The sequence below is a fragment of the Periplaneta americana genome, chromosome 15 (genome assembly GCF_040183065.1).
Source record: "Periplaneta americana isolate PAMFEO1 chromosome 15, P.americana_PAMFEO1_priV1, whole genome shotgun sequence".
Classification (NCBI taxonomy): domain Eukaryota; kingdom Metazoa; phylum Arthropoda; class Insecta; order Blattodea; family Blattidae; genus Periplaneta; species Periplaneta americana.
In genome coordinates this window covers 36,735,338-36,762,151 of record NC_091131.1, presented here as the reverse complement: position 1 = coordinate 36,762,151, position 26,814 = coordinate 36,735,338, and the positions used below count along the sequence as shown (strand labels likewise).

The following is a 26,814-nucleotide window of genomic DNA, read 5'->3' as shown; positions in this document are numbered from 1 at the left end:
GGGAGGATAATATTAAAATGGATTTGAGGGAGGTGGGGTATGATGATAGAGACTGGATTAATCTTGCACAGGATAGGGACCGCTGGCGGGCTTATGTGAGGGCGGCAATGAACCTTCGGGTTCCTTAAAAGCCATTTGTAAGTAAGTATGTAAGGTTTTAAATGTGGGAATATTGATCAATTTAAATGGGATCTAAAGACAAATTACAAGAGCGTCTACAAAAGGTATATCTGTAATGAATGTAATTGTAGCACCGGATACAAAAATTGTGAGGTCAACATTACATGGATGTAAATGTTGACATCAAATACATATATACATATACATATAGAGATTAGAAGAAATAAAGTACTCTAATACAATAAAATAGGTATTAATTGAATTACGTTTGAACGGAGCCGCCATTTTCAGTCGACTATCTAGGCGGGAAACAAATGACGATCGCAAACCATGCTTTATAGTACCGTAAAATATTTTCAGTTTTAAATGTTGGCACACAAAGAAACAAATGCTAGGGAAGTGATAAAATTGTAATATAAACAGCCATGATTGACCGAAACACGTCTTTTCGTACCGTTTTATTGGTCAAAAGTAGTATGACATAGTAAAAGTGTAATAGTCAACAGTAATCTCACTAGAGGTTTTGATTTATCTAGAAAAAATCAAAACTCGAGTGGGATTTAATTGACTATTACACGATTAGAAGAAAGTATATGAAGATTAGATGTAACGAAGTACTCCAATACAATAAATTAATATTAATTGACTTACGAAAATACAACTGTCTTCAAATGTATTATTGTATCATCTCTAAAATTACAAATATTACACTAGATGGCAGTAGTGTGTTATGTTTAGCTGTTTTCTTGTTATCAGTTGTGCCAACTATGGAATCTTCATTGAACTCTGTGGACGGTTACTAGTCAAGAAGGCTTTGTTGATTCAGTTTCATTTTTATTAAAAAGTTGCATTCCACTTCAATTATCCGGATCCCAGTAATCAACGTCACTTGACAGATGATTTTCAATAAATCTTAGTATTAAACAATCTCTGATCGTGACTATTCATAATATTATATAGCAGAAGATATAACATAACCTAAATAATATAAACAAGTGTTACAAATGTTTTAATTAGGGATGATGAAATAAACAAGAAAAAATTTAATTAACGATGTTGAAATAAAAAATAAACATTAATAATTTTAAAAGGAAAAATTATTACTGAAAGTACAATTTTCAAATTTGAATGTTTTAGTGGTTGGTGGTTCAGTTGATGTTATATTAGACATGTTGGTAAAAGAAGTGGAACTCGTTGATGTACATGGTGTATTCCTCAACTTATTCAGGATTTCCGAATGGTGTTCTTCATTTATTTGTAAATAGGATTTCAGGGAAGATGCATAGCTATGACCAGTGATCTTCATTAATTCTTATTCTTGAATGCCAATGTGAGTTATATTTGAAAGTGCTGTGCATCGACTGGAGTGGTTTGTATTTTTTTTTTTTTTTTTTTTTTGACGTCCTGACCAATGCAGTTTGAAATGTTGGCAAACGAAGAAGCAAATGCTAGGGTAGTGATAAAAATAAACAAATGCTACGGACGCGATAAAATTCTGCGATAAGCACCCATGATTGGTTGAAAGGCGTCCTTTCGTACCGTTTTATTGGTCAAAAGTAGTATGATGTAGTAAAAGTGTAAATAGTCAGATTAAAAAAAGAAAAGAAGACAGACGAAAAATCAAGATAAAACAGAAGACTCGTGCAGTAGTTCTGTGGGACGTCGTCCTCATGCTTGGTTTCCAAGGAAACTGTCCTATAATGATGTTCCACGGATGTAAACCGTTTCCACTTGGCGTGCGCTCTCTCTATGGCCGTCTTCATCGCGGTGTATGTCTGCGGTCTCGTTTGCGGGGTTGTGAGAGAGAACGAGCGGACAAGAAGCATGCCACGATTACGCCTGCATTCTAGTCTACAACTGTCGCTTCTCTCCTTACTGCATTGCCACCGTGTCCACCCTAAACGTCTGTGATATTGAAACAGCAGAAATTAATTACGCTATTATTATTATTATTATTATTATTATTATTATTATTGCAGAAGACACACATTTATATTCAGAGATTCACACCCTAGACGCAGTACCTTACTTCTTCTTGGATTTGGCTGTAACTTATTCCATTTCCAAGTTCTTTCAGGATCACGTCGTCGTTTGGGTTTATGATATAGGCTACCATTCCTGTTGAATTGCAATTAGTAAAAGTTTTATTTATTTATCTGTCTGTCTGTCTGTCTATTGATTTATTTTGTTAATAATTGTAACATAACCCCTTCAGGCCTGGTGTACATTATAGTGTACATTGTTTCTTTTTTTCTTTTTTGGAATGTCTTCGATACTTTTAAATATTTTGAAAAATTCAGAAAGTATTATTTTTGAAACATTTCTATACCTGAATTAAAATTAAATTTTAAAATTTTGGGGCCCCAGGAGTCAAAATTTTCCCCAAATTTTTTTATTTTCTGTGAAGACTTGATTTGGGAATTTTGGATCCCCAGAATGATTATATGACCAGTTTTTTTTTTAATATAAATTCAGGTCTGAAGGGAATAAAATATAACAAACAGAAAAACTTTAGCTCGCCCCTGAAAGAGTAGAACACGTGTTCAGGGGCGGATTCCTGAATTAAAATTAAGAAGTATATAATAAAATTTGTCATATGTCTACCAGGCAATTTAAATTTACAATTTTTCGTCTAGCACATACTTTTTACTTCTCGTGAATATCATACTTTTCTTGCCTAGATTTTCAATTTCTACTATTTATAGACGAACCACTACAGGATTAAGTTCCCACTATTTACAACTCGTCGATGACAACAAACTTCCTTTGTCGAGATAATAGTTGTTTTATATGAAACATTTAATTCACGAAGCTGTATCAACTACTTGGTTATTTAGCGTCGATGGGATTGGTAATAGCGAGATGAGGCCGAGGATTCGCCATTGATTACCTGACATTCGTCTTACGGTTGGGGAAAGTTTCTGGAAAAAAACCAAATCAGGTAAACAGCCAAAGCGGAAATCGAGCCCACGTCAGAGCGTAACTTGAGATTAGCAGGCAAGCGCCTCAGCAGATTGAAAAACTCAACACTCCTGTTAATAGATCTGAAGGTCACTGTTACAGCACGGTGTATAATATTATTATACTATCTGTCTGAATCAAAACAGTGTTAGACTGAGGAAATCAAAGAATTATTTAAGCTCGGTTGCAGTTGTTGTGTTCAGTAAATTGCCAACCCTTTTAGGTATGATTTTAAGAATTTTTCGGTCCTTTTGAAGATCTAAGTAGCTATTTTTTCATTACTGTAGGCTATATTGTTGTGGGCTAAAGCAAGGAGATGCACTATTACCTTTACTTTTTAACTTTGCTTTAGAATATGCCATTAGGAAAGTCCAGGATAACAGATAGGGTTTGGAATTGAACGGGTTACATCAGCTTCTTGTCTATGCGGATGACGTGAATATGTTAGGAGAAAATACACAAACGATTAGGGAAAACACGGGAATTTTACTGGAAACAAGTAAAGAGATAGGTTTGGAAGTAAATCCCGAAAATACTAAATATATGATTATGTCTCGTGACGAGAATATTGTACGAAATGGAAATATAAAAGTTGGAAATTTATCTTTTGAAGAAGTGGAGAAGTTGAAATACCTGGGAGCAACAGTAACAAATATAAATGATATTCGGGAGGTTATTAAACACAGAATAAATATGGGAAATGCCTGTTATTATTCGGTTGAGAAGCTTTTATCATCCAGTCTGCTGTCAAAAAATCTGAAAGTTAGAATTTATAAAAAAAGTTATATTACCGGTTGTTCTTTATGGTTGTGAAACTTGGACTCTCACTTTGAGAGAGGAACATAGGTTAAGGGTGTTTGAGAATAAGGTGCTTAGGAAAATATTTGGGGCTAAGAGGGATGAAGTTACAGGAGAATGGAGAAAGTTACACAACACAGAACTGCACGCATTGTATACTTCACCTGACATAATTAGGAACATAAAATCCAGACGTTTGAGATGGGCAGGGCATGTAGCACGTATGGGCGAATCCAGAAATGCATATAGAGTGTTAGTTGGGAGGCTGGAGGGAAAAAGACCTTTAGGGAGGCCGAGACGTAGGTGGGAGGATAATATTAAAATGGATTTGAGGGAGGTGGGGTATGATGATAGAGAATGGATTAATCTTGCTGAGGATAGGCACCATTGGCGGGCTTATGTGAGGGCAGCAATGAACTTCCGGGTTCCTTAAAAGCCAGTAAGTAAATAAGTAAGTAGGCTATATTGTTAATGCTGTTTCGCTTTTTATTTTATTTTAAATGTGTTTGCTTTAACTTTGCTTTGTACTTTTGTTGTTATAGTTCATAACTTACTCTCTACAGGTTAACCCTCGGCGTTTATGGCATTAAATAGAATAAATAAATTATTAGAAAATATAGGAGATAACATGGAAAGAGAAGGAAGTGAATGGAGATAAAGGGCAATTTCAGGAAGAAAATAAATATTGATTACAAAGAAGGCAGGAAAGAAAGGGGAAAAAATTAAAGAAAGTAGAAATGAAGAAGAAGTATGAAGGATTTTTAATTGATTATTTTACGAATTTTATCACTTCCATAGCATTTGTTTGTTTTTATCACTTCCCTAGCATTTGTTTCTTTGTTTGCCAACATTTCAAACTGCAAATTCTTTACGGTACTGTAAAGCATGCTTTGCGATTGTCATTTGTTTCCCACGTAGATAGTCGACTGAAAATGGCGGCTCCGTTCAAACGTTTTGGTGAAGTCAACATTAATAAAATAGAATATTAATAAGTCAATTAATACCTACTTTATTGTACTGGAGTACTTTATTTCTTCTAATCTTTATATACTTAATTCTGCTTAAACCCTAAGGGAGAAGACGAATCGGACGCCCTAGAAAACTCTCGAAAGACCAATTTTAATATTGCTATGGAGACAAAACGGGCCAATGCGCCCAAATCGTATTGTTGATGATGATGATGAATTCTGCTTTTATTACCTCCCTACCGTTTATTTCTTTATTTACAAACATTTCAAACTGCAAATTCTTACGGTATTATAAAACATGCTTTGCGATCTTCATTTATTTACCGTACAGATAGGCAACTGAAAATGTCCGTTCCGTTCAAACGTTCCCTTTTAGGTTTTTGTATTGAAATTTCCCCTTCCCAATCAGTTGACCTCATTTCTTAGCTAGTATTTCCTCTTCACTACGCCAAAAATTAGACTTATAGAATGACTGCAAGTTTGATCATAAATTTTGAACTTGTCACGTTAATCTAAAGCTTACAAGCAAATGTGACAAGTAAATTTATTCAAGAAAAAGAAAACTTACTGGCTAGTAGAATTCAATCGTAATTTTCTTGTCACAAGCCTTATATCTCTATGTTAGAAAACATAAAAATTTGACTTGTTGGCACATGTGACTTGTTTCTCTTGTCACTGTTCAAATTAGTCGTTTCAGAAACAAGAACCCAGAATGTGTAAAAATAATGAAAAACTTATTTTCCCGAGACAGTAGGCCTATTTGAAATCACGAATTTTAGCCTTCATACTTTGCAAAAGCCGCTTATTTAATATTTTCACCTAAACTCTGCACCACACATTTTAAGTGTGCGTTTCTAATTAAAGAAAAAGTATTTATCGCTCTGAAACTAATCCCAGGACCTAAAACTGGGAATCCGGCTTGTCTGGGACACAGCGGAACTGAAGATATTATTTGTTTTCTAATTCTCTGCACTAACAGAACTCGTCCATTCTTCTTACTTCTTGCACGGATGTAAAAATAAATCTACCCGAAGCTAAGAACAAAAGGGGGTCTATAGATATTGGTAACAAAAACTTAAAATTAGCTTCCAGCCTTTGCCAATTTATAATCCCAACTGTCTCCGATGCTATTCTGTACCTTATCCAAGAGTAGGAATCGTTTCCATAGTTACTATTTATAAAATAAAACAAAAAAGAAACGAGTAATTGATGTCGATTCATAAAAAGCTCTTAGTCGTTCTCTCTCCGTTCGCTTTTTATTCCGTATAATATAGCCTGATAAACTTGCAACCCGCCTGTCAAAATTAAAACCATAAATACTTTGTCTTCTCTTGGCAGCATTTCTATTATTATCTTTCGCTCTCTCTTTTTGTAGCAATCTAACGAATTTTAGAGGCTTTAATTAATATGTAGAATGGAAACGGAAAATGCTTGAAATTTATATTTGTATTCCCTTTTACAAGTTCCTGCTTTTAGAGAAAATAGACTCTACGTTGCTTCTGGGTGACAGATTTGTCAAACAAATGACAAAACTCTCCGTGTCTTATTATTTTAATGGGAGTGTAATAATTGACACAAAATCCTTCGACAGTGAAACACGGTTTTTAAAACTGTTTCCATTGTAGAATTGCGAAAATTAAAATAATAATAACAATAATAAATTAAAATAATAAAAATAATATTCAATCGTACCGTATCACCAATACCACAACTATCTTTATAATCATCGCCAACACACTATCTTTATAATCATCACCAACAACCACGGCTATCCTTGCAATTATCGCCAACATGACGACTATCTTTATAATCATTGCCAACACCACGAATATCTTTATAATCATCGTCAACACCACGACTATCTTTATAATCATCGCCAACACCACAACTATCTTTATAATCATCGTCAACACCACGACTATCTTTATAATCATCGTCAACGTCACGACTATCTTTATAATCATCGCCAACACCACGACTATCTTTATAATCATCGCCAACACCACGACTATCTTTATAATCATCGTCAACGTCACGACTATCTTTATAATCATCGCCAACACCACGACTATCTTTATAATCATCGCCAACACCACGACTATCTTTATAATCATCGCCAACACCACGACTATCTTTATAATCATCGTCAACGTCACGACTATCTTTATAATCATCGCCAACACCACGACTATCTTTATAATCATCGTCAACACCACGACTATCTTTATAATCATCGCCAACACCACGACTATCTTTATAATCATCGCCAACACCACGACTATCTTTATAATCATCGTCAACGTCACGACTATCTTTATAATCATCGCCAACACCACGACTATCTTTATAATCATCGCCAACACCACGACTATCTTTATAATCATCGTCAACACCACGACTATCTTTATAATCATCGCCAACACCACGACTATCTTTATAATCATCGCCAACACCACGACTATCTTTATAATCATCGTCAACACCACGACTATCTTTATAATCATTGTCACCACCACAACTATCTTTATAACCATCGTCAACACCACGACTATCTTTATAACCATCGTCAACACCACGACTATCTTTATAATCATTGTCAACACCACAACTATCTTTATAACCATCGTCAACACCACGACTATCTTTATAATCATCGTCAACACCACGACTATCTTTATAATCATCTCCAACATTACGATTATTTTTATAATCATCCTCAACACCACCACTACTTTCATAATCATTGCCAACACCACGACTACCTTTATAACCATCGCACATACCACGAATCGCTTTATAATTATGTACTTATTATTATGACTGCAACTGTTTTTATCGTCAATCTCGCCATAACTTTTTTACATAAATATGTTAATATTTTTGTAATTAACAACATTAATGACGACAGCAACAATTCAGAAGGTATTATTATTATTATTACTATTATTATTATTATTATTATTATTATTATTATTATTATTATTATTACTGATGGAACGGTCTAACCAGGATTTCGTTTCAGAAAATCTTTGAATGAATTACTTTATATAATGGCATATTTTAATAATGTAAGTTTTTCGTGCTATTCTTCATTTTTCTTATTATAAGCACGCATTCTTGCATTAGGCCTACTTTAAAAAATCTGGTTATAAACTAAGGCGATGCTAGATTGTTTTTAGACGAAAGGAAAGTGGGGGTCCGTACGAAGAACTAATCTCAAGTCCGAACTGTAACTATGACACGTTTGAGAGATTTTAAAATGTCACGCCATATTAATACCTTGAAGATCCTAAATCATAACTAATTGAAGCTTGTTTACCAGTTCGTAATCATCCAGTAATCTAATCACGCAAATATTCTGACAATCGAACATCGTCCCTTTGGTATGAAGAACCAGGATATTGACTCAGGATGGAGGAAAGAATGTGGTGTAATGCGTGTTTTGTATTTTACGCCTGTTATGTCAATGGCTGCAGGTTCAGAATCGCTGAACTGAATACACTCATTGTGCTAGCTAGCATCGTACATCGTTCTCACATCCCGCGGCTCTGTGAAAGCCATCAGTCATGACGCCACTGATTTGTCCCTGCAATTAATCAAGCATCGATAAATAGTCAAACACTAACTACATAAATATTTTTAAAAATCTGAATTGAATACAATGTAGATATACCGGGTGATTAAAATTATGTACTTAATACATTAACTTTATTACACAAAAGATTAATAAAAATTTTGTCTAACCCAAAATATGGATTACTCAACAAATTTAATTTATACAGATTAAGAAATTAATAAATATTGTTTACTAACTTACCACCACAGAAATCAAATAAAACATAAATCTAATCGACATGAATATCGTACTCGAAGACAAAAGTCTACTTTCCCATTAATCGAGCCTAAATGTCATACAAGTGCAGCTCTTAAACATGGTGCTAGTTTCGGCCCAAGACTTTATAATAAAATTACAAACCATTTTCCAAATTTGAAATATTTTAAAATTGAAGCTTTTAAAAAAGAAATTTATAAAATTATTTATAATATTAAGAAATATGTACATTTTTTTACCTTTTATTTCTGTCGACTATATTCATGTTTTTATTGTATATCACAGGTTTCTGTCCGATTGTCAATTTATATTAAAAGCGTTTTTCTCTTCTTTTTTTTGCCCTTGTGTGTTAAGTTGCTATATTTGTTAAACTGTCCTTGTAATTTTGTGTTATATTACTGGCTAAGACCACACGAACCTGGCTCTTACGGTAGTGGCTAGAAACATTTTTGTTTTATAATTTTAAGTTTTACTCCCTAATTAAATAAATTAAATAAATTAATTAAACATTAGGATACACAGTGATCCAAAACGCTAATCTGACTGGACAAAATTAATAACTTTTCTCCTAGATAACAGATTTTCATGAAACTTTGTACAGTAGTTACAGGTAGCAGGTGTATTTGTTTTTATAAAAACCCTGATTACGTTTGTATTAGGGAAACTATCCCTTATAGAGGGTTGTATTTAGAGGAAATTAAATTAATTTTCTCCAGTCTAACAGAACTACATGAAAATTTGTACAACAATTACAGGTAGTAGGACTTCTTTGCTTTGTATAGAAACTCTGGTTACGTTTCTATTAGGTAAACTACTAATATAGAGGATTGTATTTAGAGAAAACTAATATCTTTGCTCCTATCAAACAGATTTTCATTAAACTTTGTACGGTAGTAACAGGTAGCATATTTGTTTTTTATACAAACTCTGATTATGTTTGAATAAGGAAACTTCCCTTTATAGCTAGGGATTTTATTTAGAGAAAATTAAAACTTTTTTTCTATTTGACAGATTTTCACGAAACTTTGTAGTTACAGGTAGTATATTTGGTTTGTAAACAAACTGTGACTACGTTTGTGTATAGTAAACCACTCCTTATAGGGAGGTGCATTTCGACAAAATTAAATTAATTTACACTAAATTAATAACTTTTCTCCAATCTAAAACGGATCCATTCAGTAATATACCTAACATAAAAAAAGACTGTGTAATGACGGGAAGTAACGGGCAATTAATGTTATTCAGGCACTTAGGCGTTACAAATAAATTCATCTACACTTCAAACTCACTAGGTTCCGAACTCTATCCATCGAATTGCGCGTGTTTCCAGAAATTTTCGGCATAAAAATGTGATCCTATCTCATCTTCAAAATGTTCTAAGTCTATATACCTTTAAAACATTACACATAAAAATTATATAGCTATTTATCAATGAAAAATTCACCGAAAAAATTATACGTTATGGTTAAAGTAAAAAAAGTTAATTGAAACATGTCTCAGTCAAACGTACAGCAGAGTTCGTATAGACCGGTTCCTGTCGGATGCTTTCCAATTCACTGTGGGCTAAAGCAAGGAGATGCACTATCACCTTTACTTTTTAACTTCGCTCTAGAGTATGCCACTAAAAAAGTCCAGGATAACAGAGAGAGTTTGGAATTGAGCGGGTTAAATCAGCTTCTTGTCTAAGCGGATGACGTGAATATGTTAGGAGAAGATCCACAAACTATTAAAGAAAACATGGGAATTTTACTTGAAACAAGTAGAGAGATAGGTTTGGAAGTAAATCCCGAAAAGACTAAGTATATGATTATGTCTCGTGACCAGAATATTGTACGAAATGGAAATATAACAATTGGAAATTTATCCTTTGTAGAGGTGGAAAAATTGAAATATCTTGGAGCAACAGTAACAAATATAAATAACACTTCTTCTTCTTCTTCTTCTTCTTCTTCTTCTTCTTCTTCAACTTCAGGTTATAGGCCTCAAGGCCTGTTCCGACTTCAAAGGATGATGTCATTTATCCTGCGGGTTCTAGGTCTTCCAAAGCTTCTTCTACCAATAGGTTTGTAATTGAGGAGAATTTTAGGAAGTCTATAATATTCCATACGTTGAATATGTTCGTTCCAGTTTTGGTTTTGTGTTTGTACCCGCTCATAAAGATTATATATCTGTAATCTATTGCGTATATCTTCATTTTTTTTTGTTTATCTAATAATGTGAGGCCTGCAACACTTCAAAGAAATTTCATTTCGCTGCTTTCTAATTTGTTATTATTCGGTTGAGAAGCTTTTTTCATCCAGTTCGCTCTAAAAAATCTGAAAGTTATAATTTATAAAACAGTTATATTGCCGGTTGTTCTGTATGGTTGTGAAATTTGGACTCTCACTTCGAGAAATGAACACAGGCCAAGGGTGTTTGAGAATAAGGTGCTTAGGAAAATATTTGGGGCTAAGAGGGATGAACTTACAGGAGAATGGAAAAAGTTACACAACGCAGAACTGCACGCATTGTATTCTTTACCTGACATAGGCCTAATTAGGAACATTAAATCCAGTCGTTTGAGACGGGCAGGGCATGTAGTTGGGAGACCAGAGGGAGAAATACTTTTGGGGAGACAGAGACATAGGTGGGGGGACAAAATTAAAATGGGTTTGAGGGAGGTGGGATATTTATTTATTTATTTAAATTTAAATATACAGAATAAAGAATATAATTACAAAACAAACAAGAGAAATAGAAATAAAATAATACAAGCAATATAAAAAGAAGATACAGTAGTATTAACAAAATTTGAGACCGAATGAGCAGCGCTCGTGCTCGGTAGCAGTTCAGATATACAGACGTGGACAAATTATTAGCAAAATTGAAGAGTTTTGTTATATGTTTTTTTTTTTACAAAATATCATTCTTCAATTTAGACTACAATTGACATCTTTGCGTATTACCAAATTGTTAGAAAAATTGAAGACTTATATTATATATTTTTTACAAAATTTGACTCTTCAATTTAGACTACAATTGATATTTTTGCATATTTACAAATTATTATCAAAATTGAAGATTTTCATTATATATTTTTACAAAATTTGACTCTTCAATTTGGACTACAGTTGATATTTTGCATATTTACAAATTATTAGCAAAATTGAAGATTTGTATTATATATTTTTACAAGATTTGACTCTTCAATTTAAAGTACAGTTGACATTTTTTCATATTTCTATCTACTGTAATGATATAAATATGCAAAATTGTAAGAATTTTGTTAATAATTTGTTCACGTCTGTAATATTAAAATAAATAATAATAATAATAATAATAATAATAATAATAATAATAATAATAATAATAATAATAATAAATAAAATAAAATAGGAACTAAAATATAATTACAGCGGCAATGGAATTATATAATATAATATTAACACTAGAGAAGAGTAATATCGCACGTAGTAGGATTATATATATATATATTTCAAAATTATAGAATACAAATATAATATAGGTTGATTAATTCATACACATAGGCTATAAATTTATTTAATCAAATTGAAGATATTAACACGTTTCTAATTTTCTTGTCATATGTTAGTGGGTTACATGTTAGAAGTTCTGGGTGTAATTTAGTTAAAGCATATGATGGTATAGATTGGATTAGACCTAGTCTTGCTCAAGATAGGGACCGATGGCGGGCTTATGTGAGGGCGGCAATGAACCTCCGCTTTCTCTTATAGTAATTTGTAAGTATATCATTATTATTATTATTATTATTATTATTAATATTGTTATTGTCATCAAAATGCGTTCATGGCGTCCGCCCTCTGAGTGTGAAATAGTTGTTTCAGAAAGACTGGTGCTCCGCTTTGTCCTAGTTCGCATAACAGATATTCAATATTGGACGGTTTCACTTTGTCCTTGCATCGATCTGTGTGAAAGCCGATAATCCGCCTCTATTCATACAGTTCCCACAAATTCCTGCTCACAGTGAACGTCAGTATTTTTAAAATGAAATAATAGTTGTTGATTCGAATAAAATGACAGCACGCACACATACAAACACACACACACACACACCGCCTACTCCTTCCAATGGCGTCTTCCAATGCTCGAAACAAACCCAATATATCAGCCTCGTTCCAGAATACTCAAGCTGGGTTACGAACAGTAATGAGAGGATTTAATGGAAATATAAGAGAAAAAGGAAAAAAAAAAAAATCTACGAATATTTTATGACGTTATGTAGCGAAAAATATCCTGTCGTATCATATTTATATGTAACAGAATACGCAAAACATTTTACAAACTTGTAAATATTCTCCATTAGTCATTACCTAGCCTACCTACTTACGTCATACGTTAGCTTTATTTGGCTTTTGGACTCTCACTTTGAGAGAGGAACAGAGGTTAGTGGCGTAACTTACATTCCCTCAGACATCGCGTTGCAGGGTACCCCAAGGCCATGAGGCCCGAAAACGTTCAGTGGTTACTGACACATACGTGGAAATGAGTGCGAATTACAATTCCAAGTATTTTTCATAACACATACTTACTTACTTACTTACTTGCTTGCTTTTAAGGAACCCGGAGGTTCATTGCCTCCCTCACATAAGCCCGCCATCGGTCCCTATACTGAACAAGATCAATCCAGTCTCTATCATCATATCCCACCTCCCTCAAATCCATTGTAATATTACCACAGTCTACTATATACAGTCACGAAGCTTGAGTTTTGAGGGTGCTAGAAACAATAGACTGTGACGGTACTATTTTGCATTGCCTGTAATGAGGCGATATTAGCGATCCTAGTGGTGAGCAACTATCTAATGTTTGCATATTTACTACGTATTGAGCTTCGCGACTGTATATAATAGACTGTGATATTATCTTCCCATCTACGTCTCGGCCTCCCCAAAGGTCTTTTTCCCTCCGACCTCCCAACTAACACTCTATATGCATTTCTGGATTCGCCCATACGTGCTACATGCCCTGCCCATCTCAAACGTCTGGATTTAATGTTCCTAATTATGTCAGGTGAAGAATACAATGCGTGCAATTCTGTGTTGTGTTACTTTCTCCATTCTCCTTAACTTCATCCCTCTTAGCCCCAAATATGTTCCTAAGTACCTTATTCTCAAACACGCTTAACCTATGTTCCTCTCTCAAAGTGAAAGTCCAAGTTTCACAACCATAAAGAACAACCGGTAATATAACTGTTTTATAAATTCTAACTTTCAGATTTTTTGACAGCAGATGAATAAATAAATAAATGAATAAATAAATAAATAAATAAATAAATAAATAAATAAATAAATAAATAAATAAATGAGTACCTTAATATCAAAGGCGGACATCTGACCTCAGATCAAAATTTAGATAATGTGGATTCTTGTACATTTTTTCATGCTCTTTTCAGTTATGGTGAACTATAGGCTATGCAAACTCTAACACTACATCTATACAAATAAAGTGTGTTAAAATATTACAAAGAACTTTGTGAAACAAAAAGTGCCTCTAGATCAAAACTATGGAGACAACAGATGTCCGTCTTTGATATTAAACTACTCAAATAAATAAATAAAAATTTAAATCTTCAAAATGTGCCACCCATTTTTCAATATAACTTTTGGATAACATTATAAACCTTCGTGGTTTCTTTCTTCAAATAGTTTACTTCGCAGTATGACAAATTATTTAAAACATTTTTGATCTTAATATCGTATCTGTCCTCACTATTCACAGTGAACTAAAAAATTGGGATGTTTATCATTTTTATAGATTTCTGATGGAACTTTTTAATCGGCACAAAAAATCGGGACAATTTTTTAGTTGGTTATTTAACGACGCTTTATCAACTAATCGGTCTTTAGCGTCAATGGGATTGTGATATCGAGATAGTATTTGGCGAGATAAGGCCGAAAATTCACCGTAGATTACCTGACATTCGCCTTGCGGTTGAGGAAGTCTTCGGAAAAAAAAACAATCTGATAATCAGTCCTGGCGGGAATCGAACCCGCACCCGAAGGTAATCCCGGATCGGCAGACAAGCGCCTTAGCCGACTGAGATACACCGGTAGCTGTTCCACAATTGAAGATCTCCCCGGAAAAAGGTTATAACATCAAATTATTGAAATGTGTGACTTGGACACAAAAAGTAATTTTCAAGCGTTAGTTTATAACAATAAATTATTGCATTCAAAAGCAGAATAAACTTCTGTCCTTCATCAGTCGAGCGATTCTGCTAGTAAATGTAGTTCTAATGAAACATACTCCTGAAATGATTTTCCTTTCTTCTGAGACTTTAATTTGAAGAGTGTGACCCCAAAACGCCTTAAGTCCATTTTTTTATTAAAGTACTGCTCTATTTTTTTTATCCACCGGTCTACTCTTCAATATTCTTCAAACCTCTAACCCTAGTTACCTAGCTTCTCGTTTTCAACATTTGTCCTCCTATCACGAAATAGATACTCGCTCACAACACCATATCACACTCTCCATTCCTAAACACAGAACATCCTTATACTCTTCATCTTTCACCGTCTCTGCAGCTCATCTCTGGAACTCTCTACCACAACATGTCAGACTGTCGGACATTGTCTAGTTTCAAAAATAAATTAAAATTGCACTTTTTGAATTTGATTCCTTTCAGTTATAAGCCCTTTTCTCTGCCATAGTTTTGTAAAAATATGGGCTATATAACTTATTTCTTTTTCCTTCCTTTCCCCTTTTTGTTCTCTTTATAAGCCGATGAATTTATTATCATAGTCTTTTTATCGTGAATTTTATTTAATTTTCGTATTTCTTTTCTTTTTTATTATTATTTTATTACATTCCATTTTGATATATTCTTCCTTACGTTTTTCCATATTAACCATTTGTACTAAATGAGTTGCTTTCACTATATTCCAATGTATTTTTTTTTTCTATTATGGTATTATTTTCATGTTGTTTAGTGTCGATTTTATTATCCTATTATTATTATTATTATTATTATTATTATTATTATTATTATTATTATTATTATTATTATTTTGTAATATGTTAGTATTCTGTTCTTTAACTTTTTGTTAAATTTTAACTGCTTGTATACTTTGTGACCTGGTAGAGTGTAAGAGAAGGCCCCATGGCCTTAACTCTGCCAGTATAAATAAAGTATTATTATTATTATTATTATTATTATTATTATTATTATTATTATTATTATTTTGTAATATGTTAGTATTCTGTTCTTTAACTTTTTGTTAAATTTTAACTGCTTGTATACTTTGTGACCTGGTAGAATGTAAGAGAAGTCCTATGGCCTTAACTCTGCCAGTATAAATAAAGTATTACCATTATTATTATTATTATTATTATTATTATTATTATTATTATTATTATTATTATTATGGACTGAGCTAGTTTTCAAGTGACATGCACAATAACACAAACTTTTAGACAAGAATTTGCGTTGTTTTGGAAAGGGAAAAAGCTTAAAATATGATACTCGTATAGGTCTAAAAACAATCATACATACGTATAAATCATAAAAATGGCGAAATGGACTGAGTGAGTTTTGGGATCACAATCTTGAATTATAGTTTTGTTTGTTACATCCTTATTCCGGGGAGGTCTTGCATTGGGCCTTAGAGGTACTTTCGTAGTGATTTATACTTAGAGAATACAACATGTAACGTACGAGCTTGTTCGCTTTATTAACTATAATATATTCTTCGATTTTCAGCGTAGGAAGCCAGAAGAATGGAGTGAAGAAGAAGAATAAGAAATTGGAGACGCAGAAAAAGAATCCGGAGGCATATCATCAACGTGATGATTCAGCCGAAACCAAAGATGGCGTCAGGGATAGACTCGGGCGGCGAGAGATGGGAAGGAAGAAGTAGAAGAAGAGCAAAGGCTCTTTTCTGCATCGTCCGTTCCTTTTCAGTCGGAGCATCCTCCCCCTCCGCCATCTCGTCTCCCCCCTCGCCCCTCCTAGGTATACGACACGGCTGAGAGCCTGGCGGTTCAATACTTCTTCCAGACGCCAGCGTCTACTGGTGCAGCAACAAGATGGACGCTACTCCACGCTTAAAGAAACATCCGCCCACCTTCTGCGGTGGAGGGTAAAAAAATGTCCGCCTTCCGAGACCCCATGCATCATTTTCCACGCACCGTGGCATCGTATTCCACTGTATGTCGGGAATATTCGTACAGACAATGGAATAAACGAGGAATTTATTAATAAGTCCGAAAATTGTAACCTGAAACATCTTAATGTATTAATAAATGTATAGCAAAATCTGGGTTGTGTGGTACGTAAATGAAGGGGAATTATTTAAATTATGCACAACTCAGAAGTAGGCTATGTACGGATTCTAAGTAAGGTTAGAATATAAGATTATTTTCGAAGAAAATGAATAAATTTAACAGAAATAGAGAGCTGAGATTCTTTTAACTTGTACAAATGTGTTTCAATCAATACAAAGATACTACAGGGATATCATTTTATTTTTAGGCCTACTAACATTTTTAATATCAACCTGGCTATACCTTTGCATTAAGGTTGAGAACTGGAAACACCGTTTGCTACTCCCTTCCACGACTGGAGTTCGATGATACTGGTGTAAAATACAAACAAATCACTTTACTAGGTATAGGAGGGAAGAAAAGTAGTTCATCCAATTACGTAAACTAGGAAATATCGCAATTTTGAGTTTGATAATTTTCATTATGTTTTTGTTTAATCAAAGTACAGTACTGAATTAAGAATAAGTGTTTTTACTCACGAACTGAGTTGTCCATGCGAACGTATTCATTATGCAGTGTATATTATACTGTCTACAGCACATTAGCGTACACTATAGAGAATGAAGTTAAATTGAAAAATAATCATAATATGGATATTTAAACACATTTTTGAAAATGGTGGCCGTTCATTTCGATACAGGCTTCAGTTCTTTTGTGCATATTATCGCACTATAGACTATTGCACCTACTTCCAATTACCAGTTTCGTCCTTCGTAACTTACTAGTAATTCATGTTGAAATAATTCTGTAGGCATACCTACTCTATAAAAGAGTACTTTACGTACTGTAAATTCAATCTTCACTTCTGCCCGATCCGAAAAGATAAAATTACTCACACATGTTATCTACTGTCCGTCCAATTCTGTCGCAGGGTCGTAGAAAGGGGGAAAATCACGTGACAATTAATTAACGAGGCCCTTTTATTTAAGTTATTTTAAACAGTTGTATAATATTATTTAGACAACCAATTCCTAACAGAAATTAATGTTTTCAGAAAAGATCTTACACAGCCCAGCCACTAGCTTTTACAGAGAGGCGAGCAGAACCAGGTGGGGGAAATCGGGATGCGACGTAGGCAAACGGGTGACAGTATCTGTGCGAAAATATGATTCAATATTAAAAGCTCTTTCGTCAATGGAAAACGCAAACATAAGTTATTTCTGGAACGTACTATACTCACTAACTCAGTACTGCATACGCGGCCTTGGTTCTGTGTGGAGGACGGTTGGAAGTTTATTAGTAGAAGGGGTGGGAGTGAAGTACATTCAAGAACTCAGGTACAATAGAAATTGAAGTAAAAATAAAATGATGTACCTGTAGAATATTAATGCCCATTTACTGCGAAATTTTTCCTTCAATCCCGAACTCAAACTTTAAGATAACTAAATTATTGACTTTTTTTTAATATTATGTATGTTTATTACAAACTCCTTGCAATTTCAGTTTTATTTTGCTTGAATTTTCCTCAACATTTATTTATAGTTTCCTGCCAAGGCAGCTCTTTTATTGCGAACCCTGCATTCTCCAATCTTTCCTATTATCTGCTTTCCTCTTACAAGCAAACGTTCAGATGGAGCAGATAAAAAAGTTAAATGTTTTTCTTCCACCATGTTAATAATGTCAAAAGAAGTCTTTCACAAATTTTGGCCACTCGGCCGCAATTACGAGGGTCGTAAAAAATAAGTTCGCCAAGGGACGTCAACAGGAAAAAAAACACAATTTCATTGGACAAATTTATTGGAACAGACACAAGAATTTTAGAGTTATTTTTCAATCGACAGAGAGAGGTGCAGACGCAGTCAAACGCTGGTTCCGATCCGAGGCGGCTAACTTCTACGACACAAAAATTGATCCCATAGTATGACAAATGTCTTAATTCGAGTAAGGGATATGTTGACTAATAGCGCAACAATTGCTGTACCTGTTTCAATAATTAAATATTTCCATGCAATTGTGATTTTTCTATAAACGGCCCCAGGGAAAATCGCTTTCTAGACGGCCTCGTAATTGCGGTCGAGTTGCCTAAATTTGTATAAGCACTTCTTTTGACATTATTAACATGGTGGAAGAAAAAAAATAACTTTTTTATCTGTCCCAATCAGAATGTTTGCTTGTTAGCCTCTGCATATGATCTTAATGTCTTTTATCATCTGATATCTTCTTCTGCCCAAAAACTTTTCTCCCGTTCACCATTCCTTTCATTGCATCCTCCAGTAAGCAATTTCTTCTCAGCCAGTGACCCAATCAATTTCTTTTTCTATTCCTGATCAGTTTCAGCATCATACTTTCTTCACCCACTCTTTCCAACCAACTTCATTTCTTATTCTGTCTGTCGATTTCACTCCTCCATTCTTCTCCATACCTACATTTCAAATGCTTCTAGTCGCCTCAATTGCATTTAATATATTTAACTTTACCTTCTAGCAAATAGCTCAGTCACAAATCAGTGATCCACAGATACAGAACAACCTGCAACTATTTTCAAATCTTTGGAACAAGCCCGTGAGAAAGAAGCAATGTCCCGTTCTGACGGTACGGAAATTTCTCGATATGGGTATTTATTCGAATCGATTTCTTGGGGACAGCAGACACAGTTCGATTTTTTTCCCGCCATGCAAGAGTTTAAATTCTTTATATCACCAATTAATACAGAACCAGAAACATATTCACAATCATTGTCTGCGAAGTATTTAATGCAATTAAACTATGTAGAGGAAAAAATCTTAACTATGCGTACACTGCTGTCAGCATGAAATCGATGTGAATAAATTTAGATTTAGATTTAGATTTTATTTAATAATAACATATACATAAAAACGTTACATTAAAATACCCCGAAAGGGCAAAGGTCGTGTTCGGGGACAGTTCCGTTACATAGATATACATACTTTGGAGACAAAATACTTAAGAAAAAAGCTCACATAATATGATAATAAAATTAGTAAATAATAATACTAGTAATAACTGAGTGAAAAAAAGAGACCATGTTGAGATTGATGGATTAATATTAAATTATTATTAGTAGTATAATTAGTGCAGGTCATGTTGATATAGTAACCAAGATAAAATAGAAAAATACACTTAGGATTGAAATAAATTTGTTTTACGATACATGGCACATAATATAAATACAGGGGAGTCTGTCATATAAATGTTTTTAATTCTGGATCTGAAAATTTCATTGCTTAAAGTAGTCAATTCTGGATGAAATTTTATTATCGAATTATATAGACGTGGACCATAATTTGTACTGTGTAGTAAAGCAGCAGATGTGAAACGTTTAGGTTCAACTAATTTAAGAATTTCATTTCGTCTTGTATTATGATCATATGACTAAACTACAAATTTCATTATATATTTATGATAGAATTTCATTAAAGAGTATTTATAAATTTGGTCAATTCTAAAAACATTCAATTCGAAATGGATCAAATTTGTTGGATAATCCAGTCGCCTTTTCAAACAAATTTTGATTATACGTTTTTGCAACATAATTAGAGGAAAAAGAGCAGTTTTTGTAATGCCTCCCCATCCAGTTATACCATATTGGATAACAGATTCAACTATAGCCAAATAAACCAAACATAATACAAGAGTAGGCAAGTAATGGCGAAGGGTTACAAATTTGTAAATTGTTTTACGTATCCTGTTACATAAAAAGGTGATTTGTCTATCCCATTTCAAGTGCTGATCAACAACAATTCTCAGGTATTTCACATCTGCAGATTCTTTCAGGCAAGGGCAATAAATTCCCGTTTCGAGAAATGTCCGTAGGCTACAGTCTGAACGGGGCCTCTAAGCTATCATTTAAGAACGGAGTGAACAGCTCTGTATTCGCCTGAGCTGTGTAAGTTTGCTGTCTTATCGGTAAGAGTCCCGTAACGTGAGATCACTGATGTAAAGAGAGAGCTATCTTCACTGTCACATGGTTTACTGCATATATATGCCGTATCCCACAGCTGACCTTGAGGACTGTGGAACACGATTAAAATGTATTCGAAGTCACAAGACAATCACGTGAAATTAAAATGAAGTTAAACTTATACTCAAGAAAAAATCTTTGCTATGTCTACATTGCTTCCAGCGTGATATGGATTAGAATAAAAAAAATGTCCTTTTCGAGAAATGTCCGTACCGTATGAAAGAAATCTAACCTAGCTGGTTCGAGTCCTCATAAAAAATTGTATTTTTCCATGAAATTCCGGCCAGTGTATGGGACCCGTCTCCACCTAGCATCGTGATGAATTTGGGGAGCTACGATAGGTAGCGAAATCTGATTTCGAAATCCAGCTACAACGGCAGGGAAGGATCACCATGCTGACCATACGTTACTCCCGTACTGATTGGATGATCGTTCACCTCTTCTGAAGCATGTAGACGTGAAGCCAACAGTCGACTGGTCGACCTTGGTCCTTCATGGGTTATCGCACTAGGATTATTAATACGGGGGAATGTTACTTTCAATAACGCAACAAGGATTTCTTCGAAATCTTCTATATATTTTCGAAAGATAAATATAAGCTTATTTTTGTCTGACACTGTAGCTGCAAACGAAATTATGAGGGTTTCTAATAAAAAAATTTTAAAACTTACTGCAGAAGTACAAAATCTTACTTTCCTTTCTGTTATGATTTTACTAACATTCCTCTGTAAATTTTAACAATTAAAAGATGAAATGGAAACTGCAACAAATTTGATATAAAACTTCCTATTCATGTCTTGGAAACGTTACCAAACAAGTGTAAATTTCAATTAACATTTACCACACAAATTAGAATGTAATGATTAGGGCCTATAGCTTACCAGAAAATTATCAATTCCATTCTCTACACATTTCCTAGATAAATGTGAATGTCAATATTTGTACTTTACAAGACAACGTAGCCCTAAATTTAATTTACCCCAAGTTTTCAGACACGTGTAACTTCCACCGATCACACCTTGACAGACAAGTGTGAATTCTAACGATCACACTTCATCAGATAAGTGTGATTTCAAATCATCACAACTTACCAGACAGTGTAAATGCCATTCATCACAGTTTACAAGTGTGAATTCTAATGATCACACCTTACCAGATAATTTTATTGTGAATTATAACGATCACATCTCACCAGACAATATGAATTCCAGTCAATGCACCTTACCAGATAAGTGTGACTTCAAATCATCACATTTTTCCGGGCAGTGTAAATGTCATTTATCATACTTTAGAAGTGTGAATTCTAATGATCACACCTTACCAGATAATTTTATTGTGAATTATAACCATCACATCTCACCAGATAATATGAATTCCAATGCACCTTACCAGATAAGTGTGAATTCAAATCATCACACTTTTCCGGGCAGTGTAAATGCCATTCATCACACTCTACAAGTGTGAATTCTAATTATCACACCTTACGAGATAATTTTATTATGAATTATAACGATCACATCTCACCAGACAATATGAATTCCAATCAGTGCACCTTACCAGATAAGTGTGTATTCAAATCATCACACTTTTCCTGGCAGTGTAAATGCCATTCATCAGAAATATTCAGACAAGTGTGGGTTCTAACGATCACACCTTAGCAGATAAATGAAGAGTCCACTGCAAGAATGATGGATGTCACTTTCTTGTCGAAAATGAACCAAGACAGTCAATGCATAGCTTAAGACATATAGAATGTACATACAGAGTTATATGGCGTTAACACTGATAGTCGTTGTCTAGTAATGATCGGAAAATCACAGTTAAGCTTTGAGCTTTCAATTGCTTCTCCTGCAAAATGTATTCCAAATGACATCCATCATTCTTGCAGTGGACTCTTCAAATATGAATTGCAATGACTACACGTTACCGGATAAGTGTGAATAGCAATCATCACATTTTTACCAAATATGTGTTTATAATTTACCTTACTCTCAGGGACTGTCAGACATCAAACCAATTTAAGAATAGACTAACGAAATATTTTTCTAACAATTCTTGTTAACAATAATAGCTCTTTCAGGTTTCTCAATGTTTCATGGTTATATATATATATATATATATATATATATATATATATATATATATATATATATTACAGAATAAATATTTAAATTATCTCATTATTATTATTATTATTATTATTATTATTATTATTATCACTATTTCTTACCAATGTTTATTATTGTCACACTAACATTACTTATCCAACTTTCATTATTTACTGTCATGTTGTTTTATGGTCTAGATATTAATGTAATAACTATGTAACCAATTGTATTCAATTAGAATTAGAGTCTGGCTGGGCGGAAGAGAAGGCCTACTGGCCTTAGCTCTGCCAGATTAAATATATAAAGTATTATTATTATTACTATAATTATTATTATTATTATTATTATTATTATTATTACCAGACGACGCAAATTCCATTCAATATGAGTTACTAGATAAGTTCAATTCTAAAGATCACACCTCATCAGGCTAGTATGGATTTCATTCATCACATCTAAATCCATCCATCACAAGTTACCACAGAAGTGTGAATACAAATGATCACACTTTACCATAAGAATATGAATTCATTTATCGTTGTTGTCAGAGTAGTATGAATTCAAATTATGTCTTATCAAATAATAATGCATTGAATATAAATGATGCCTTACCAGATACGTTTTAGTTGGAATAATAATTTATTGAATATTATTTGCGCAGGTAGCTAGATGATCTCAAAGCAATGGTGCGTATATAGAGAGAAGCTGGTAATACGTTTTACGAACCGATATGATTTACAGGTTCTCTAACCCAGTAAACCACTTATAAACCTCCCCCACTTTATGCTGCTTTCGCATTTATATAGATTACGTTCCAACACAGCTCTCTTTCTCTCTCTCTCTGTCTCCACCTTTAAAATAATACTAATGCTCCCTTACGATAAAATAAGGTAAGTTATGATAGGGTATAAAGAATATAATTTGATTTCAAAGTCTACAGCCCTGATTTATATTTTCCAGCCAGTTTTAGTAAGTGTTTCTAATTTTATAAGCAAACGGTTTCGTATATGAATATTTATTTTCTGCGAGGGTGTAAATCATAGGCAGTTGCTTAAAACCAAGTACTGCGAGGGTAGTTAAAGGTAGGAAAGAAGATTGGTAGAGGGTAGGAGGAGTAAGGGAAGGGGGTAAGGCATTAAAACCACGTCACGTACAGTTAGTACCAACATTCATACATTTTCGCAAAAATTATGACTGAAAAATTTCACGTCTCAGAATTTTAAGAGGTTTTTAGTTATGATAGAGGTGGAGAAGGAGTGGGTAATTGCTCATACATTCGTATCAAGAGAAAGGGGGAAAAGGGAGGTTCAACCATAATTTATAAACCATTCTGCAGTGTAATTAGAAGTTGCTTCTTTCAGAAAATAGCACAAAGACTCGAAACTTTATTCATGTATTACAAGGAACACTATTCGTAGAGTGAATATTGAAATTACATGCGGCAGTAGGAAATAAAATCATTTATTATAGATAATGATAATGAAATGAATAAATTTAAAGTTATTGGTAAAGAGCAAGTTCTCGAAATATGTTTTTCTGTAAATTTATTCAACCATTATTGACATATACTTATCAAATCTCCGTAATTTATTACAGAATCTAATTAAAGGCCCATTAACCAGGACAATTTAATACCTAACTGATATAATTAGACTGAAGTGTATAGACATTTTCAATAAGTTTTTATTTGTTATCCTCATTAACTGATGTCATTTTTTCATTTTAATTATTGGAATATATAGGGAATAGTTCAGGCATTATAATGTTAGATTTGAAACATTTTCATTAAAAATATTCAATTTATTATATATGCCAGAACACAAAATCTGAAAAAAATATCAATGATTGGCACCTACATATATATTTGTTGGTACTACAGTGATTGGCATAGCTAATCAAACAAAATCTTAATCTTCAGATATATGCCAATTATCAGGTTTACTATCTACATAATCCATACACCTATGACAGACATAAAATATTAGATTCGTTAGAATTGAACACTCGAGATCCGTATTTATAATACTTTTCGTACATGCAAAGCACATTCCTTCGCTTCATCGGAAAATGTAGCTTTGAGACGCGGTTTTACTATCACAACCAATTGACTAAACAAGGATACAAGTAAATTCAGCCATTCCAGGTACCCAAAAAGAACTAACGGATGACTGTAATATTTAAACATAGGTTTCGTCAGAAGCTTAGAGACTTTGTCTCTGATAAACGCAACTCATTTCTAGTTCCTGTGGATGTGAAACGATTCGATTTTAGGGATGGATATTTCTTGCCAATTTAATTTTGAACTTTTGTTTCAAAAGTTAATATCTCCAGTTTTTTTAATTTCACAGGAGGAACAAAAACTGTATTCGTTATTAAAATTCGCCCTTTTTCATGAAAATAGTGCGCAACTATAGAATTTTGTGCCTACATTTTGTTTCCAAAGTTTTGATTAGGCACTTTTTTCATTCTTTTTTAACTTTGAAAAAAAAAAGACTGGAAGTATTAAGTTTGAAAAATAAGAGTGGAGTTACCAACTTTTCAAAAAAAATCAGAAAAATGGACGGAAATATTATGTTTTGAATAAAATATATAAAAGCATGAAAACGGCGGTTTAGTAAGCTTATTTGAAAAGTTTAAAAATTAAATATTTTAATGAAAAATTTGAAAATAAAATAATTATCAAATAACAGAATGGAACATTTTAACAGGTCTGAGTTCGATTCCCGCTTGGGCTGATTACTTGGTTGGGTTTTTTCCGAGGTTTTCTCCAACCATAAGGTAAATGTCAGGTAATCTATGGCGAATCCTCGGCCTCATCTCTCTATCACCAATCCCATCGACGCTAAATAACCTCGTAGTTGATACAGCGTCGTTAAATAACCAAGTAAAATAAAAAAAAAAAAAACAAGTTTGAAACAATAGTAATATATGTTACGAGAGCAGTATGTTGACGTTTTCATGGTCGAGGAAAAGATTGAAAAAGCGAAACGTAGTTGAGCTTTTTTAATTTCCGAGAACATGAAAACAAACATACCGCTCGTGTATCGTACATTATTTTGTGCGAAGATCGTTTATTACATACCTGAAAGACGAATTTCTAATTAGTTGCAATGAAATCTCCATGTTGGTTTCTATTTAATGACGGCAACTTCGGAAAACCAAAATATCTTTCTTCAACATTGTTGCTATAAAATGTTTTCTGTGTCTACTATACTCCAGCAGGCCGTGATATACGTCTGTATTTTTTTCCCCCAGTCTATAAATGCGAACTTAAAACAAATGGTAAGGTTATGTAATGATTTATTTTTCATTTTAATATTTTAACAATATTATTTATATAACATATTGCAGTAATAACATCCGCATCTGGAATCTTGTTGATTTTTTCACGGCTTCCTTAATGTTACTTGTATCAGGAATGCAATAAGTTTCGTGGAGTAGTTGACTTTACTTAATTTTTGCAAATATTTAAAAACAATAATTAACATTGCAATTTAGGTGAAATTGCAGTGGTAAGTTTCCAATTTATAATTATTACTATGTTAAACGTCTCTAAAAATAATATGTTAAAAGCCTAAAGCAGTAAAATGAATGTCGCGCTTAAGCGGTAAGAAGAGGGAAGTTGTTATGTGTGTTACGTTGGGAATACTGAATGTGGTATTTCACACTTACCGCGTATTGGTCCTGTGCGGAAAACAAGCAAATACGCACGATCTCGTACAAAATTATTTTTCCTGACTTTCTGTCTCCTTAGGTTTTTCAACAGGACTATCCCTTTCAATAAGAATTTTCGCTACTCTCAAGATTCTTGATTTCGGTAAA

General features: G+C 33.5%; 2 protein-coding genes across 6 annotated transcripts in view; one reads left to right on the top strand and one right to left on the bottom strand.

Annotated features, from left to right (window-relative positions):
• Positions 1 to 17,120, top strand: part of LOC138714795 (uncharacterized) — a 521,014-nt gene extending 503,894 nt beyond the window's left edge. Inside the window, exon 5 of one of the 3 annotated variants that reach the window (XR_011336087.1) lies at positions 16,400 to 16,539. Coding sequence is in view for 2 of the 3 variants with exons in the window: in XM_069846931.1 (XP_069703032.1) it covers positions 16,400 to 16,556 (157 nt within the window). In the remaining variant the exon portion in view is untranslated. Of the gene's footprint in view, positions 1 to 16,399 lie in introns of all 3 variants that reach the window. The other 2 variants (XM_069846931.1, XM_069846932.1) reach the window with 2 other exon arrangements.
• Positions 1 to 26,814, bottom strand: part of LOC138714796 (uncharacterized) — a 1,282,494-nt gene that overhangs the window by 1,067,466 nt on the left and 188,214 nt on the right. The gene's annotated exons all lie outside the window — the stretch shown is intronic.